General features: G+C 46.1%; 1 protein-coding gene across 1 annotated transcript; it reads right to left on the reverse strand.

The window, feature by feature from the left end:
• Positions 1-11,372: 11,372 nt before the first annotated feature.
• On the reverse strand, positions 11,373-15,661 carry LOC115465102 (protein ZNF783-like). Its single transcript, XM_030195510.1, has 3 exons — positions 15,532-15,661; positions 15,142-15,268; positions 11,373-11,568 (listed from the first exon to the last, which is right to left on the reverse strand). Exons 1-3 carry the CDS (start codon positions 15,544-15,546, stop codon positions 11,375-11,377), a joined length of 336 nt encoding a protein of 111 aa, XP_030051370.1. The 5' UTR covers positions 15,547-15,661; the 3' UTR covers positions 11,373-11,374.
• Positions 15,662-17,984: the final 2,323 nt, after the last annotated feature.

The raw sequence follows: 17,984 nt of genomic DNA on the forward strand, positions 1-17,984 counted from the left end.
TATAACAATGCGCATACCTTAATTGTTTAACAGGTTAATCAGCACTGTTAATTGAATGTCATCACTAATTGGCATTAATCACAGTTTACGTGCACAAATCGTTAAGCATATTCTGTAACATGGTGCGCCTAAATTTTAAGTTGCAGAGTTGAAAAGAGGGTGGGGCCATGGGCAGGGCCTGTACATTTCTAAAATCTATGCACATTATTATAGAATACACCCACTCTGTGCCTAATTTAGGCACCGGGATTTACGCCAAGTAAAACGTGGCCTAAATGGATGTGACCAAATTTGGTTGGCTGAAGAAGCGCTCGGTGTATTCTATATACCATGCGAAAATTTAAGCCTATTCTGTAAAATGTAGCCATACCTTATGGAATATGCCTAGACGTAATTTTTTTACCTCACGGACTTTTCAGGTGCCATACATATAATCTGGCCCGATATGTATTTTTCTTATAATTGTTAACTGCCATGATCTGTGTAAGCTTGGCAGTATATGAAGTTTGAAATAAACAAACAAAAGTGCTATTCTGTACAGGGCTCATGCCCCTTATAGTAACATAGTAGATGACGGCAGAAAAAGACCGGCACGGTCTATCCAGTCTGCCCAACAAGATAACTCATATGTGCTACTTTTTGTATATACCTTACCTTGATTTGTATCTTCCATTTTCAGGGCACAGACCGTATAAGTCTGCCCAACACTATCCCCGCCTCCCAACCACCAGCCCTGCCTCCCACTACCGGCTCTGCCATCTAATCTCGTCTAAGCTCCCAAGGATCCATTCCTTCTGAACAGGATTCCTTTATGTTTATCCCACGCATGTTTGGATTCCGTTACCGTTTTCATTTCCACCACCTCCCGTGGGAGAGCATTCCAAGCATCCACCACCCTCTCCGTGAAAAAACACTTCCTGACATTTTTCTTGAGTCTGCCCCCCCTTCAATCTCATTTCATGTCCTCTAGTTGTACCGCCTTCCCATCTACGGAAAAGGTTCGTTTGCGGATTTTTACCTTTCAAATATTTGAACGTCTGTATCATATCACCCCTGTTTTTCCTTTCCTCCAGGGTACACACGTTCAGGTCAGCAAGTCTCTCCTCATAAGTCTTGTAACATAGAATTGCACTTAGCGCTGATCTTTGTCAGCACCTGTTTTTGAGTACCATTTATAGAATCCAGCTCTAAGAGGCCCTTTTACTAAGCCACATATGCGCCAATGCGCACCCAACATGTGTCAATTTGGAGTTACCACCTGGCTAGCGCAAGGCCCGGGCGGTAATTTTGATTTTTGCGCGTATCGGAAAATAGTTTTTATTTTCCTGTGCATGGCGGAAACTGGGTGGTAATCGTCATTCTACGCAAGTAATTACTGCACAGTTACTGTGTGAGACCTTACCACTAAGTCAACGGACGGCAGTAAGGTCTCAGACCCAAAATGGACGCACGCGCACCAATTTTTATTTTGCCGCACATCCATTTTCGGCAAAAATTTTAAAAAGGTTTTTTTTTACAGGCGCGCTGAAAAATGGCTCTGCGCACGCCCAAAATACACGCCTACTCTAGCGCAGCCCATTTTTCCGCGTACCTTAGTAAAAGGACCCCCTAAGTGTTTCTGCATTAACTCCAAGAAAAGTGATAGCTGCAGACTTAAAGCTGCATCTGTAACAACAAATGCCGGGCACGTTCCAATAATAGCTGAGTTAAATTTCCAGTTACCGTGAGTAAAGTCTCACGTTAAGCCATGGTAACTGCAAATTTTACCGCAGTTTTGTAAGAGACTCCCAAAATTATGTAATTGTAAAATCTCTTTGAAATCTAATATAATAAAACGCACCGTGAACGTTCTAATGAGGACAACGTTCTGAAGCCTTCGTGGGGTTCGTCGTGTGAAGCCACCCAGCCGTCTCTGCCCCGCCCTCGCGTCTAAACAAACAAATCCGGAAGCGAAGCGTCAGGAAAGGAGGCGGCGCTCCCGACGTCTAGCCTTCCCTTCGCTGTGTTCCGCCTTCAATAGGCGGAACACAGCGAAGGGAAAGCTAGATGTCGGGAGCGCCGCCTCCTTCCCTGACGCTTCGCTGCACGAACCGCCACGGAGGTAAAGTTAAAAAGAATAAAAAAAAAAGGGATGCATGGATGCGAAGGGGTGGGGGGGGCATGGATGCGAAGGGGGGGGCATGGATGCGAGGCATGGATGCGAAGGGGGGGGGGAGAAGAGGGCGGGCCAGGCTGGGACATGGGAGAGAGAGTAGCATGGATGCGAGGGGGGGTCATGGAAGGGCGAGAGGGGACTTGCAGGAAAAGGATGAATGGAGGCGGCAGGGGACAGAGGAGCATGGATGGGTATGGATTAGGAGGGCAGGGCACAGGGAGAGAGGGGAATTACTGGAAATGGATGAATGGAGGGGGCAGGGGACAGAGGAGCATGGATGGGCATGGATTGGGAGGGCAGGACTCAGGGAGAGAGGGAAATTGCTGGATAGGGAAAAATGGAGGGGCCAGGTGACAGATGAGCATGGATGGGCATGGATTGGAAGGGCAGGACTCAGGGAGAGGGGAACTGCTGGATAGGGATGAATGGAGGGGACAGATGGGCATGGATGGATATGGATTGCAGAGCAGGCCTCAGGCAGAGAGGGGAAATGCTGGATAGGGAAAAATGGAGGGGCCAGGTGACAGATGACCATGGATGGGCATGGATTGGAAGGGCAGGACTCAGGGAGAGGGGAATTGCTGGATAGGGATGAATGGAGGGGACAGATGGGGATGGATGGATATGGATGGCAGAGCAGGCCTCAGGCAGAGAGGGGAAATGCTGGATAGGGAAAAATGGAGGGGCCAGGTGACAGAGGAGCTTGGAAGGGCAGGACTCAAGGAGAGGGGAATTGCTGGATAGGGATGAATGGAGGGGACAGATGGGCATGGATGCATATGGATTGCAGAGCAGGCCTCAGGCAGAGAGGGGAAATGCTGGATAGGGAAAAATGGAGGGGCCAGGTGACAGAGGAGCATGGATGGGCATGGATTGGAAGGGCAGGACTCAGGGAGAGGGGAATTGCTGCATAGGGATGAATGGAGGGGACAGATGGGCATGGGTGCATATGGATTGCAGGGCAGGCCTCAGGCAGAGAGGGGAACTGCTGGATAGGGATGAATGGAGGGGGCAGGTGACAGACAAACATGGATGGCCATGGATTGGGAGGGCAGGGCTCAGGGACAGAGGGGAATTGCTGGAAAAGGATGAATGGAGGGGGCAGGGGACAGATGGCCATGGATTGGGAGGGCACGGCTCACACTCTCTCTCTCATATACAATGTCTTTCTGACTCTCACTCTCACACACTCTGTCTCACACAGTATCACATTCACTCTGTATGTGCCACACAGTCACTCACACAGTCGCTTGGTGTCATACACTCACTCTCACAGAGAATCTGTGTCTCACACACACTCTCTCTCTTGCCCACACACACACACTCTCTCTCACACTGTCTCACATACACACTTGCACACACTCTCTCACAAACACACTCACACCCAGACTCACTCTCTCTCTCACACACTCAGACTTTCACTCTGACTGTCAAACAGTCACTCTCACATACACTCTCCCAAACATACACACTCCAAGGAAAACCTTGCTAGCGCCCGTTTCATTTGTGTCAGAAACGGGCCTTTTTTACTAGTAATTTCATAAACAACACAAATGAGAGGTAATGGATTTTAGGAAAAGTTAGAATCCTCAATTTTTTTGTTGCTTTGACCGCATTCTCAATGGTCTCCAGAAGGCAACAAACACTCATTGCATCTTTTAATCTGCATGGCTACTGCCACTTGCACATTGAAACCTGAGACTAGATCTGACTCATTGCCTCCCCTTGACTTTTGCAATCTTAAATCATGAGTTCGAAGTTAACAGTCTCTTGAGAAAAGTTTGAGTCAATACACCTTGAAAAGGTTAGTCTTGTTCAGCAAACTCCAAATATCTTTAAGTGACACTTCTCCTAAAGTACTTTCCAAGGCCAAAGACTCTACAGCACCATCAGAGCAAGAGGTTTTGGCAAAGGCACTGATGGAATCAAACTGACAGAAGTCGACGATAACCTGAGGAGAAACACCCAGGTTTCCCACACCTACCGGGGTGGTTCCAACCTCAGAGATATTCAGATTTAGAACATTCCCAGGAGGGGGTGGGGGGGAGGAAGAGTCCTCAATATGGGAAAGGGAAATGGGACTTGATATATAACAATAGGATTACTCTCTCCCTATACCGTATTGTTAAATCCATGTTCAATATGTGAAACCATTTGTATATTTTCCCTTTTTTTTGCCCGACTGTTCATTTAGCATTCATGTTCTATATATATTACCGATTGTATAAGTATTCTGAAATGACGTCATGACGGAAAATTGTAAGCCACATTGAGCCTGCAAATAGGTGGGGAAATGTAGGATACAAATGTAACAAATAAATATACTGCCTTTCTGAGTTTTTTTTTTTTTTTTGCAACTACATTCAAAGCAGTTTACATATATTGAGGTACTTATTTTGTACCAGGGGCAATAGAGGGTTAAGTGACTTGCCCAGAGTGACAAGGAGCTGCAGTGGGAATCGAACTCAGTTCCCCAGGATCAAAATCCACTGCACTAACCACTAGGCTACTCCTCCACTAGCAACATTCCATGTAGAATCTTCAAATAGTAGCAACATTCCAGAATCTGAAATCGCCACTCCTTGAGATTCTAGAATGTTGCTATTCTTTGAGATTGTGCATGGAATCTTGTTAATGGGACTTGATATACTGCCTTTCTGTGGTATTTTGCAAATACATTCAAAGCGGTTTACATATATTCAGGTACTTATTTTGTACCAGGGGCAATGGAGGGTTAAGTGACTTGCCCAGAGTCACAAGGGGCTGCAGTGGGAATTGAACTCAGTTCCCCAGGATCAAAGTCCACTGCACTAACCACTAGGCTACTCCTCCACTCAACTGGGACTAAACTGGAGGAAGACTGAGGAGAGAGACCAGCTTGAAATGAAGCAGTCACTGGAGGTTGTGAAGTAGTACCTTTAGCCACAGGTCCAATGAACTGGAGCAGCAGCCCCAGTCCCAGCACGGGTTTTAACTTTCTTCTTGCCCGTTACCAATAAAGGGAGCATGAATAAAATACTGAACTAGCAAACAGTCTCAAAGTGCCCTCAGAAAGCCTTCTCAACGCCCCTGAAGTGCACCAAACCTTTTGTTTTGTACCATGTGCCTGTGGCAGGATCTGTTGGGAGACTTCCTTTAAGGTGGCAGACGATGATGTCATGTCTAGGGCGGGACTTCCCTCCAGTGCCGCTGTCCTCCACCACTATAATACCAGGCACTCCTTTACAGGGCCGCCGAGAGCAGGAGCCGGGCCCGGGACAAGGCCGCCCCCGGGCCCCCCCCCCCAAGATCGCTGGGCCCCGCCCACTCGAGGTCGCCGCCACTCGAGATCGCCGGGCCCCCCCCGCCGCCCACCCACCCGAGGTCGCCGGGCCCCTCTCCACCCGCTATCGGGCCGGGCCCTCCGGACTAACCTTAAGCCTCCTTTCACTTCGCAGCAAGCAGCGGCAGGGCAGACCTCTCCTCCTTCCTTCTGTGCCCCGCCCTCGCACACGTTACATCAGGCGAGGGGGCGGGACATGGAAGGAAGGAGTGGCCTGTCCTGCTGCTGCTTGCTGCGAAGTGAAAGGAGGCTTAAGGTTAGTTCTGGGAGTGACGGAGGGCGGGCCAGGTGGCGACAGAGGGCGGGCCTGGCGACAGCGGCGCCAGGCCCCCCTGGAGGCCCGGGCCCCGGGACTTTTGTCCCCCCTGTCCCCCCCTCTTGGCGGCCCTGACTCCTTACGGCTCCCCACTCCTTCCACTCAGTGTGTTCACCTGACCCTCCTAGTTTTCCTCTTCTAAGGCTCTCTTTAGCATATTTGTCCAAACCAAATATGTCAGAAGCTGCTCAAAGTTGTTCTGCTAATTGATGATTAAAGGATCTGGAAAGCTTTAAATCATCTGTGGATCATCTGACTTTTCAAGATTAAGACACGACGCTGGATATGGGTGGAGGGCAGGCGAGCAGCGGCGGTCCGGCGGCGGAGGTCGGAGGCGCGAGGCAGAGTTGAGGCGCGCCGCACGGGGCCCCCTTAGGCGCAGGGCCCTATGCGGCCGCCTCTGTCTAAGACCGGCCCTGATAGTCAAAACTCAAGAAGCACTCTCAGAGGATTCAGTGCCAGGCAAAACAAAAGTGGTGGCAGGGATCCTGATGTCAAGAATGATAAATTGATCATCCGTATAATGCAAATGGTAGTCTGCTGCATTTTCATTGCAAACTTGTTTTCCCAATCAATCCTGGGTTTATTTTGTATATTTCAAGACAATTTATAATTCAAGACTAAGGGATGTTATCAAATGCTTTCTTATAGTTCATCCACATTGATCGGGAATTTTGGATTCTTTTTACTGCTGGTTGTGATATCTTTTATTTAGATATTTTCTAGTTCGATATTAACTGGTCCTTAGTCCCATATGCTCCTCTTTTTCTGCCCTTCTGTTCTGTTGTCAGGATAGAAAAGCAGCCTAACGGTTAGGGCGGTGGGCTGAGAACTAAGGAAGCCAAGGTTAAAATCCTGCTGCTGCTCCTCGTTATCTTGGCCAAGTCATTTAACCCACTATTACTTCAGGTACAAGCTTGGATTGGAAGTGCTCTGGGGACAGGAAAACACCTACTGTACCTCAATGTAATTTACCTTTAGCTACTACTAGAAAGGCAGGAACTAAATTAAAATTGTAATAAAGTCTATGTGATTGTATATTCTATCTGAATCTATTACAGTACACAATATGTAGATTGTAGGTAGACATTAGGGGGCATTATTTGGGTCTCCTTTTGGAGGTTGTGGTGTTCTTATTATTAGCCATTGTGATGTTAATTTTGGCTGTATGATAATTGAGTTTTGCAGTTTGTCAGGTCCAGGTGGAAAAAATGTAAATACATGAGCTCAAAAGGGTGGGCATGCCATTAGGGTCAGGGCTCTTTCAGTTTGGGGCTTTTCTTAACTAAATCTCCAGTCTCGACCATTCAAAACTCTTAATATTTGCTTTTTCTCATTGTTCTGTAACCTGTGTAGTTAGTCACCTCCTCTACTATGCTTCATAGCAGTGATTCCCAAACCTGGTCCTGGAGGCTCCCCAGCCAGTTGGGTGTTCAGGATATCCACAATGAATATTCATGAGAGAGATTTGCATGCACTGCCTCCACTGCATGCAAATCTCTCTCATGAATATTCATTATGGATATCCTGAAAACCTGACTGGCTGGGATGCCTCCAGGACCAGGAGTAGGAACCACTGTTTCATAGGGTATTGATAAACATTATCCAGAATGTTTCTGTGTCAGCTTTTTTGGTGGTCATTTAACTTTAATTATGCTGTCTTCCACCTTTATGAATTTTCTGATGTGCTGTTAGGTGTGTCTTCAGAAGGAAACATTTTCCACATTCAACACACAGAAAATTTTTCTCTCCTGTGTGGATCTTCTGGTGTCGTGTTAGAGAAGGTTTCTTAATAAAGCTTTTTCCACATTCAGTACACATAAAAGGTCTTTCTCCAGTGTGAATTTTCTTGTGGTATCTTAGATCAATCTTCCGAATGAAGCTTTTCCCACATTCAGCACATGAAAATGGTCTCTCTCCAGTGTGGATTCTCTGATGGCGAAGAAAGTTTTCCTTCAGTAAAAAGCTTTTTCCACAATCAGTACATGAAAATGCTTTCTCCCCTCTGTGGATTTTCTGGTGCCCTGAAAGGTGTGTCTTCAGAATGAAACATTTCCCACACTCGTCACATGAAAAGTTCCTTTCTCCTGTATGGATTTTCTGATGACAGGTTAGATATTGCTTCCTAATAAAACTTTTCCCACACTCAGTACATACAAAGGGTCTCTCTCCAGTGTGGATTTTCCTGTGGTATCTAAGATTTGTTTTTCGAATGAAGCTTTTCCCACATTCATTACAAGGATAGGGTCTCTCTCCTGTGTGGATTCTTTGGTGGCACTCTAAGCTTTGCTTGAATAGGAAGCTTTTCCCGCATTCTGTGCACGAAAACGCTCTTTCTCCTGTATGGATTTTCTGGTGCCCTTTTAGTTGTGACTTCTGAATAAAGCTCTTCCCACACTCAGCACATACAAACAATCTCTCCCCTGCATGGATTTTCTTGTGGTATACTAGATCTGTTTTCCCAATGAAGCTTTTTCCACATTCAGTACATGAAAAGGGTCGCTCTCCCGTATGGGTTCTCTGGTGGCGTATTAGGCTTTCTTTGATTAGAAAGCTTCTTCCACATTCGCTACATAAAAATGCTCTATCTGCTTTGTGAATTTTCTGGTGCTTTGTCAGATGTGCCTTCTGACTGAAGCTCTTACCACATTCTGCACATGAATACGGTCTTCCTTCTGTGTGAGTTTTCAGGTGTCGCTTTAGAGATCGCCTTTTACTGAAACTTTTCCCACACTGTGGGCATGTCACGGGTTTCTCTCCTGCGTGGATACTCTGGTGGAACACTAGCATTGCCTTCTTGAGGAAGCTTGCTTCACATTCAGTACATGAAAACGGGCTTTCTCCAGCTTGGATTTTCAGTTTCTGGTGTTCTCCCCTCTGAGTGGTGCTTTTCGTATAGTGTGCTTGTGTAACTGTCCTCTCTTCAATGCGAGATCTCTGCTTATGTTTGATCGTTGTGTGATCCCTGCGGTATATCGCACAAGCATCGCATATACATCTCTGTTCTGTTGTCTGGCTTCTCTGCTCTTCTCTTGTATCTGTGACATTATTGGGTCTTCGCTCATACACAGTCAGGCTCTTGGTCAAATCTAAAGTTGATTTTGTCTCTTTCTTTATTGATCTGCAGTGACTCATACACTCTTGTTGTTTCTTGGGCTGCTCGTCTTTTTCTAGATGAAAAAAGAAAGGATGGCTATTATATGAACTGAAGATACCCATTGAGATTCCCAATAGAAGCGAGGGGGCCCCAATATAACTACGTCAGAATCAGCAGGGACTAAAGGATTTTCAGGTAGTTAAGGAGCAAATTCCCCACTGGGAGCCTCCAGGTTCCAGCATGGACCATACCATAGGGTCTGGGGAAGTAATGTATAAATCTGTGGTCGATAAGATGGTGGACCACTATGTAACTTTTAAGACGCCTGCCTTTTATTCTGTAAAGCAGAGTTTGCCCAACTCTGTCAGACAGCAAGGTAAGGACAGACAGTATTTCAGTATAATCTTATCTTAATATTCTACTTGCAAGCACAAAAGCAGAGAGGGGTGAAGAAGGAATTTAAGCCCTAGGACTCTTCTGTGTTGAGATTTATGGTTGGAGGTTGTGAGACTGGTTTTGCTGGAACAAGCAAATCAAATGTTGTGTTTAGCTAAGGGGGCCTACAGTAGAGACAGCAGACTGAGAATTGTCACATACACATATTTAGAAAACATGCATAAAATGAATAGTTTATCACTACATAAGCAGGAATCTTGCTAGCTCTGCGTAGCGCTTTTGCTCCAGGCTGCTAAGTTCCTCCACAGGAACATAGAAAGGAAAAAGACTATTTATATGTACTATTTATGAATTGTAATTGGCAAAGCAGCAATTAGATATCTATTCCCCTATTTGTAATAAATAGGCTTCTATGATAAATTTTATAATTGGCTAATGGCGTATCTCTTCCTGTGTGTTTTTTTTTCCAATTCTTATTTATTGCAATCCAAACTTTATCAAGGTACAGCCATCTCAGAATAAACAATCAACTAATACAGTGTTTCAGCTGCGTAACTTTTTTAAACATTTATCCCCAACTAAACCCTCCCTCCCTCCCCTCCTTCCCCCCCCCCACCCTACCCTCCCAATTTTACTTTAACAGTTCAAGATCTTGCTTCTTGCTACCGGAGTGAGAGATCTCTAGAGGATCTTTGAAGGGGTCTGTGCCCTGTGCCTGTGGACGAGAGAGCTCTCCAGAGGAGACTGTGAAGGGGTCTGTGCCTTTGAGTGATGAAAGAACTCTCTAGAGGAGCTTGTGAAGGGGTCTGTGATTGAGGGTGATGAGAGAGCTCTCTAGAGCAGTTTGTGAAGGAGTCTGTGCCCTGTGCCTGTGGACGAGAGAGCTCTCCAGAGGAGACTGTGAAGGGGTCTGTGCCTTTGAGTGATGAGAGAACTCTCTAGAGGAGCTTGTGAAGGGGTCTGTGATTGAGGGTGATGAGAGAGCTCTCTAGAGCAGTTTGTGAAGGGGTCTGTGCCCTGTGCCTGTGGACGAGAGAGCTCTCCAGAGGAGACTGTGAAGGGGTCTGTGCCTTTGAGTGATGAGAGAACTCTCTAGAGGAGCTTGTGAAGGGGTCTGTGATTGAGGGTGATGAGAGAGCTCTCAAGAGCAGTTTGTGAAGGGGTCTGTGCCCTGTGCCTGTGGACGAGAGAGCTCTCCAGAGGAGACTGTGAAGGGGTCTGTGATTGAGGGTGATGAGAGAGCTCTCTACAGCAGCTTGTGAAGGGGGTCTGTGCCCTGTGCCTGTGGACGAGAGATCTCTCCAGAGGAGACTGTGAAGGGGTCTGTGCCTTTGAGTGATGAGAGAACTCTCTAGAGGAGCTTGTGAAGGGGTCTGTGATTGAGGGTGATGAGAGAGCTCTCTAGAGCAGTTTGTGAAGGGGTCTGTGCCCTGTGCCTGTGGACGAGAGAGCTCTCCAGAGGAGACTGTGAAGGGGTCTGTGCCTTTGAGTGATGAGAGAACTCTCTAGAGGAGCTTGTGAAGGGGTCTGTGATTGAGGGTGATGAGAGAGCTCTCTAGAGCAGTTTGTGAAGGGGTCTGTGCCCTGTGCCTGTGGATGAGAGAGCTCTCCAGAGGAGACTGTGAAGGGGTCTGTGCCTTTGAATGATGAGAGAACTCTCTAGAGGAGCTTGTGAAGGGGTCTGTGATTGAGGGTGATGAGAGAGCTCTCTACAGCAGCTTGTGAAGGGGGTCTGTGCCCTGTGCCTGTGGATGAGAGAGCTCTCCAGAGGAAACTGTGAAGGGGTCTGTGCCTTTGAGTGATGAGAGAACTCTCTCGTCGCTCACAAGCACAGACCCCTTCACAAACTGCTCTAGAGAGCTCTCTCATCATCATCTGAAGGGAGGCTGTGCCTGCGGGTGATGAGAGAGCTCTCTAGAGCAGTTTGTGAAGGGGTCTGTGCTTGTCAGCGACGAGAGAGCTCTCTCGAGGACCTTTGAAGGGGTCTGTGCCTTTGAGTGATGAGAGAGCTCTCTAGAGCAGTTTGCAAAAGGGGTCTGTGCCTGTGGGTGATGAGAAAGCTCTCCAGAGGAGCTTAAAAAGAGGTCTCTACAGTTCCCAGCTGTTCATTCCACTCTTCAGCTCAGTAGTTTTACAGCAGTCCCTCTTATTATTAAACTCACCTGAGCAGCTGTTTTTCTCAGCCTTGCTTTCCTCTGATCCCAGCTCATCTCCGACGTACGGCTCTTCCACTTGTTCAATGTGAGATATAATATCAGGGGTGACAGCTGGAGATCCTGCTCCTGGGGGTTAGAACAACGCATTAGGTTCCCAAAATCACTCTGGGTTTGACAAACTCAAATTCAGGACTTTAAAAAATTACTAAAATAAAGATATTTACAAACATGAGTGAACAGAAATAGTCGACACCTTGATTAAGGAGAAGCAGCTCAAAATACCTCATCATCTGTATGAGGAAGTGACATCATGGACCAAGATGGTCAGCTGAGCTTTTAGTTCTGCACAGCCTGATTCAATTTCAGCACAAATCCCCTTCATTTGGTTGATTTCGCATATAGGGAGAGCATTAACACTATAGAGGAACATTTGAAGAACACGGGGATACGAGTATTTCGCTCTTCTCTCGTCATATTTTGCAAGTTTGCTTATTTATCCCACCGGAGCTGCAAGTCGTGAGGAGGTCAAGCTAGCCGGGCCTACAAGTGACACCGCCTCTTATAAAGGAGTTATCAGCAGATCCAGTGGTGGATGGAGGTCCACTTATGGAATTTCAGGTATTCCTCCAAGAAGTTAAGACTGATTTGAAAGCAGTTCGATCTGAGCCGAGTACATTGGCAGTGGATCTCCGTGGAAAAGCAGCAGAATTGGGCCATAGGCTGGTCGATACGAAAGCTCGGTTGGAGGAACATATGAAATTTATCATCACTTTGGACTCTTCTCTAGAGGAGTGTAAAACTACTGATCAAGTTCTACTTGAAAAAGTTGAAGATATGGAGAATCGCAGCAGGCGACATCAGGGGCATAGCCAGATATTGACGGGAGGAAAGTGGGGGCATATTTTGGCCCACCTCCCTGCTGCCGCCCCCCCCCCCCTGCCATCGTCACCACTGCTGCCGCCGCCCCCAGCCAACACGACACTGCATGATGGTACCTTGGCTGGGGGGGGTTCCCAACCCCTGCCAGCTAAAGCGTTTGTCCCATGCTGGTCTCGCATTGCCTTCCCTGCTCTGTTCTCAGTTGCACCCTACACCCTTGTTTTAATGAAACTGAGCATGCGCGAGTGTCACACATGCTCAGTTTCACTAAAATGAGTGTAAATGATGTGACTGAGAAGAGCAGGGTAGGCAGTGTGGTGAGACCAGCGCAGGACAAACACTTTATCTGGCGGGGGTTGGGGAATCCCACCAGCCAAACTGGGGGGCCTCAGAACCACCTTTGGGGGCCCAAGCCCCTGTGGCCCCCCATAGCTAGGCCACTGGTCGACATAACCTGTGTTTCAGGGGGTTCCGGATAGTACGGACTACATAAACTGCGAATCCGTAGTGCAGCAAATTAAAGTACACTTCTTTCTGATACTGACACATTACTGCCTCCTGATAGCATACGACTGGAGGGAGCCTATCATGTGTCAGGACCCCACACAGTCAATCTCCCACGGGATATAACAGCACGCTTTACAGATTTTAAAATAAATTAAGCTATAATGGTTAAAGACTTTTAGTGGGTTACTTAAATGGTCGATGTGGTTCAAGATGTGGCAGCAATGACGCTTCGTAGGAGGAAGGAACTCCAACCTTTTACTAGATATCTACATGAAAAGATGAATCAAATACAGAGGGCACCACCCGATCGCATTAACATTTTATTTGGAAGGGAAGCTTCAGCAAGTTAGATCACCCAAAGAAACTAGAAAGGCTTTGCCTGAAGTGATTTATCTAGTACTTCAGCTTCCTTGGCATGTCAACATCTCTCAGCCCGACCTAGATCACTTGTGGTTAAGGCCGCTTAACCAGACAATCATCTGATCTTCAGTTACCTGAAGCAGCTCCTACTTGACTTACATTCAATGAGAAATAATTAGTTAGATTTTAATGACTAAGAGAGGATACACTTAAGTGAGGTTATAAGAGATTTGGTTTTTCTCAAGCGACTCTTATGTCTGAAGAGATACTTGTTTTTAAGGTTTATGCTGCATTTTAGGGCTATGCATGATTTGCTCTTCCCCATTGAGACATGCCTGAATAGTGGTGCATGTTACCATCAGTTTCAGTTATGGGGGTGGGGGGGTGGGGAGGTATGTGGAAATGGGGTTATAGTCCATGGAATGTCTTTTATTATTACGATGGTTGAAGAGGTTTGGGATGAGAGGGATATTATAAGGTTGGGTACACCTCAAATAATCTTACTTTATTTTCTACCCTGGGGGATGTAAAATTCACACCCTTGAATGTCAAGGGTTTAAATACAGCTTTTAAATGCCAATTGCTATTCAGAGAAGCGCAATGGCTGCAAACAGATGCTCTCTTTATTCAGGAAACCTATTCCCTAAACATGAATGAATATTATTTCACAAAAAATACTTGGAGGGTGTACTTGGCATCCAACAAGCTCCAAAATAAAACTAAGGGAGTGGGTACATTGTTCTCACATGATCAACAACGACAAACTAAGAAGCAGTTGGCTGATAAGGAAGGTGGTATTCGCTGCTAGTAGTTCAAATGAGGCAATCCATATTTACTTTTCTAAATGTATACGCACATAATCAAGATCAAAAATTCTTTTATGAAACAATATCTGAGCTGCTGACTAGACTGCTATGTGTAGGGGGCTCTGCTGGGGGGGGAGGGTGGATTTTAATCTCACTTTAAATCCTGATACTGATAATTCAGCTACTTCTGTGACCTATACTAAAGCAGACTATAATCCCACTGACACAGCCCCATGTGACATCCATTCTCCCCAGGGGCGTAACCAGATGGCAATTTTGGGTGGGCTTCAGCCCAAGATGGGTGGACATGGAATTCGTCCTCCCTGCCCCCTCCGGTTTGCTCCTCTCGCCACCCTTCCCTGCCCACAAACCCCAAATATTAAATACTTGAACTGGCGGGGATCCCCAAACCCTGCCAGCTGAAGATTTCCTCCTCCTCGAGCAGCCAGCATTCTTCCAAACAGCAGCCGACAGCACTTGCCTCAAACTGATACTGTTGCTGGCAGGCCGTGCATGCTCAGTGCTTTTCCATGTTCGAAAACTGAGCATCTGTGGAAGGGCCGGTCTCCGCATCAGCTCAAGGCAAGTGCTGCTGGCTGACATTTGGAAGGAAAGAAAATCTTCAGCTGGCAAGATTTGGGGATCCCCACCAGCCACAGCAAGAGTGTCACAATTTTGGGTGGACCTGAGTCGAAAGTGGGTGGGCCCTGGCCACGCCACTGATTCTCCCCTAACTATAACCCCACTGACACAGCCCTATGTCACATCCATTCTACGCCTCTCTATAACCCCTGTCCCAACCCCTTGTGACATCCATTCTCCCCTCACTATAACCCCACTGACACAGCCCCATGTGACATTCATTCTCCCCTCGCTATAACCCCGACATAGCCCTTTATGACATCCATTCTCCCCTCTCTATAACCCTACTGACACAGCCCCCTATGACCTTCTTCTACCTTCACTATAACTCACTGACATAACTATGCTTTTTTTTCTTTCCTTGTCCTGTTTGCATGTCCTGCATACAGGACAAGGCTGAGAGACATTAGTGAGCACTACAGCACTCATTTCATTATGGGGTTTTTTTTTAGATCATGTCCAAATTCCTCACACTATCTAATAAAAATGTAAAATTATCATTTACCTATAGAGATCAGGATTTGATAATTTTCCTTCATCACATCTTTATAAAGCTCCTTCTGCCATTTTTCTAAATCCTTCCACTCCTCTTGGGAGAAATAGATGGCAATGTCCTCAAAGGCTACTGGCACCTGAAACACAAACCATTCCACAGTCAGCACCTTCTGCATCACGTACACCAGGAGCCCTCCCTGTGCTGAGACTTAGCAGGGCAGTGGAAAGCATTTCTCAGCTGCCTCCATCATTATTACCCTTAACATAATAAGAATAATAAAAACAGGAAAAGAAACCAAGTGCTAATTTATTTCTTTTTAAAATCACTGTTTGGGTTTTCTAAGTCCAACTGGCAGATATTTAAATTACCCCCCTGAAGAAACTGGGGACAATCTCCTACCTGAGTAAAAGGCATTTTGGCTGCTTTGCAGGATTAAAAATGAACTGGGGCTCTGTCTCTGGCTCAGTATTTGGGAGAGGGGAACCACCAGCTGGAAGGCTGTCTCTTTTCTCCCTTCCTTCCCTGGTTCTTTCCCTGGAAACAACAGAGAGAAAGCAGAACCTCCTCCTGCTTGGCGCACACTGATGATGTCAGAAGGGGGCCGGGACTGTGCAGCACAAAAGTGTGTAGTTTTGTTGTATTGTTCGGAGAGCCGACTTGGGTGGGAGGGAAGGCAAATGTTCACAGGTTTTGGTACGTGCTAGCACCGTTTTCCATCCTACACCATGGTCATCATGTCAGAAAATTTAATGAAGTAAAAAAGAAGCAATGTAAAAAAAAAAAAATGAAAATAAAAAAAATCCTCACTCCTCAAAAATGAATGTGGGAAGAGAATGCACAAGCCTGTACTAGGCAAAGGTGCTGGGAAGGACACCTTACAGGCAGATAAAGGAGGATTAAGTGACTTGTCCAAGGTCACAAGGAGAGGAGGGGGAAATTGTATAATATAGGTGCTAATATTTATGCACTAATTATGAATGTAAATGTTTGGAATAATAGTATTTACATATGTACGTGTGCATATACATGCATAACTGTAAAGTTACCAGATTTTTGGTTTGCTTGCACATCTGGAACACCTGGACAGGGTGGGGCACGATAGGGACTCTCCCAAGTGCAGCTTTCCACCATAACAATTATAAAACTACAAAAAATGAATATTATGTTACTTTACATCTTAAAATACATGTTTTTAAGTTCCTTCATGGCTCCTTGGCTGATATGTTCCACATAAAAGAGTTAATTATGCAAATAAAACACCAAAGCAGCTGACAAATCCAGCTGTTCAACCTGTAAACTTTATCGGGACTATTTTATAACATAGGCACGAACATTTATCTGTATATTATATGTGTAAATGTTTAGAATAGTAGCATATACCTACATATGTGTGCACATGTTTATGATGGTTAATATACCATCTTTCCAAAAATAGAACAAAGCGGTTTACAATTAAAATATGAGAGTACATGCAGGCCTAACACCTAAGCCCTATTCTATAAATACCTGCCTATCTTCAAGAGCACATATTTTACAAGAGGGTAAACCAGGGGTGGGGTTACCATATTTGTGGAGACAAAAAAAAGAGGGCACACAAAAATAAAAATGGTTGCTACCTTTGCTAAAGAAATATTTAATTGTAGCAAATGTGTAAATGGCTTTTAGTTAATGAACACAAATCAGTGACTGACTTAACAGTACAGCTGTAGATAGTCTACTTTTCAGAAACTTCTGGATTTGAGTTTGACTGAGTCTGAGCCCAAGCATACTTATCAGAAGAGTGGATATCCCTCAACAATATTAGCTGGCTTCTGAGATAGGTGTGAAAGTCTTTGCATGACATATGCTTAAACAGGGCCGGCCCAAGGCAAGATGCTGCTTGAGGCAGAGCTGACATGCCACCACCCCCAGGCCAAGATGCTGCCCCCCCAGTGCGTTTTACCTCGTCAGGGTGACATTCCAAACCCAGCAGTGATTCCCATACACTGCCCTGATGCCACCAGCACCCGCCTCTTCTCTTTACTGGAGCTGCCTGAGGCTCTGATACCATATAGTAACATAGTAAATGATGGCAGATAAAGACCTATACATAGTAACATAGTAGATGACGGCAGAAAAAGACCTGCACGGCCCATCTAGTCTGCCCACGATAAACTCATATGTGTATACCTTACCTTGATTTGTACCTGTCTTTTTCAGGGCACAGACCGTATAAGTCTGTCCAGCAGTATTTCCCGCCTCCCAACCACCAGTCCCGCCTCCCATCACCGGCTCTGGCACAGACCCCATATAAGTCTGCCCTCCCCTATCCTCTCCTCTCAACCACCAACCCCTCTTCCCCCCACCATCCAGTCTGCCCAACAAGGTAAACTCATTTTACATGGTATGCGATACTTTATATGATGAAACAGGAAGTTACTTCAGAGAGGCAGACGCAGTAAAGGGAAGAGGCGGGTGCTGGTGACGGCAGGGCAGCGCATGGGAATCACTGCTGGGTTTGGAACGTCATCATGACAAGGTAAAATGCTGCTCTTACCTGTATTGAAGGCAGGCGGACAACAACTCCTCATCTCTATTAATGCCACTGAGGTATTTAAATGTCTCTATCATATCCCCTTTCTCCCAGCTCTCTTCCAGTGTGTACATGTTGAGGTTCCTAAGCCTGTCCTTATATGTTTTATGGCAGAAACCACTTACCAATTTTGTAGCCACCCTTTGGACTGACTCCATCCTGTTTATATCTTTCTGTAGGTACGGTCTTCAGAATTGCACACAGTACTCAAAATGGGGCCTCACCAGAGACTTATACAAGGGCACTATCGCCTTTTTCCTGCTGGTCCAGAGGCGTAGCC

The sequence above is a fragment of the Microcaecilia unicolor genome, chromosome 1 (genome assembly GCF_901765095.1).
Source record: "Microcaecilia unicolor chromosome 1, aMicUni1.1, whole genome shotgun sequence".
Lineage (NCBI taxonomy): Eukaryota > Metazoa > Chordata > Amphibia > Gymnophiona > Siphonopidae > Microcaecilia > Microcaecilia unicolor.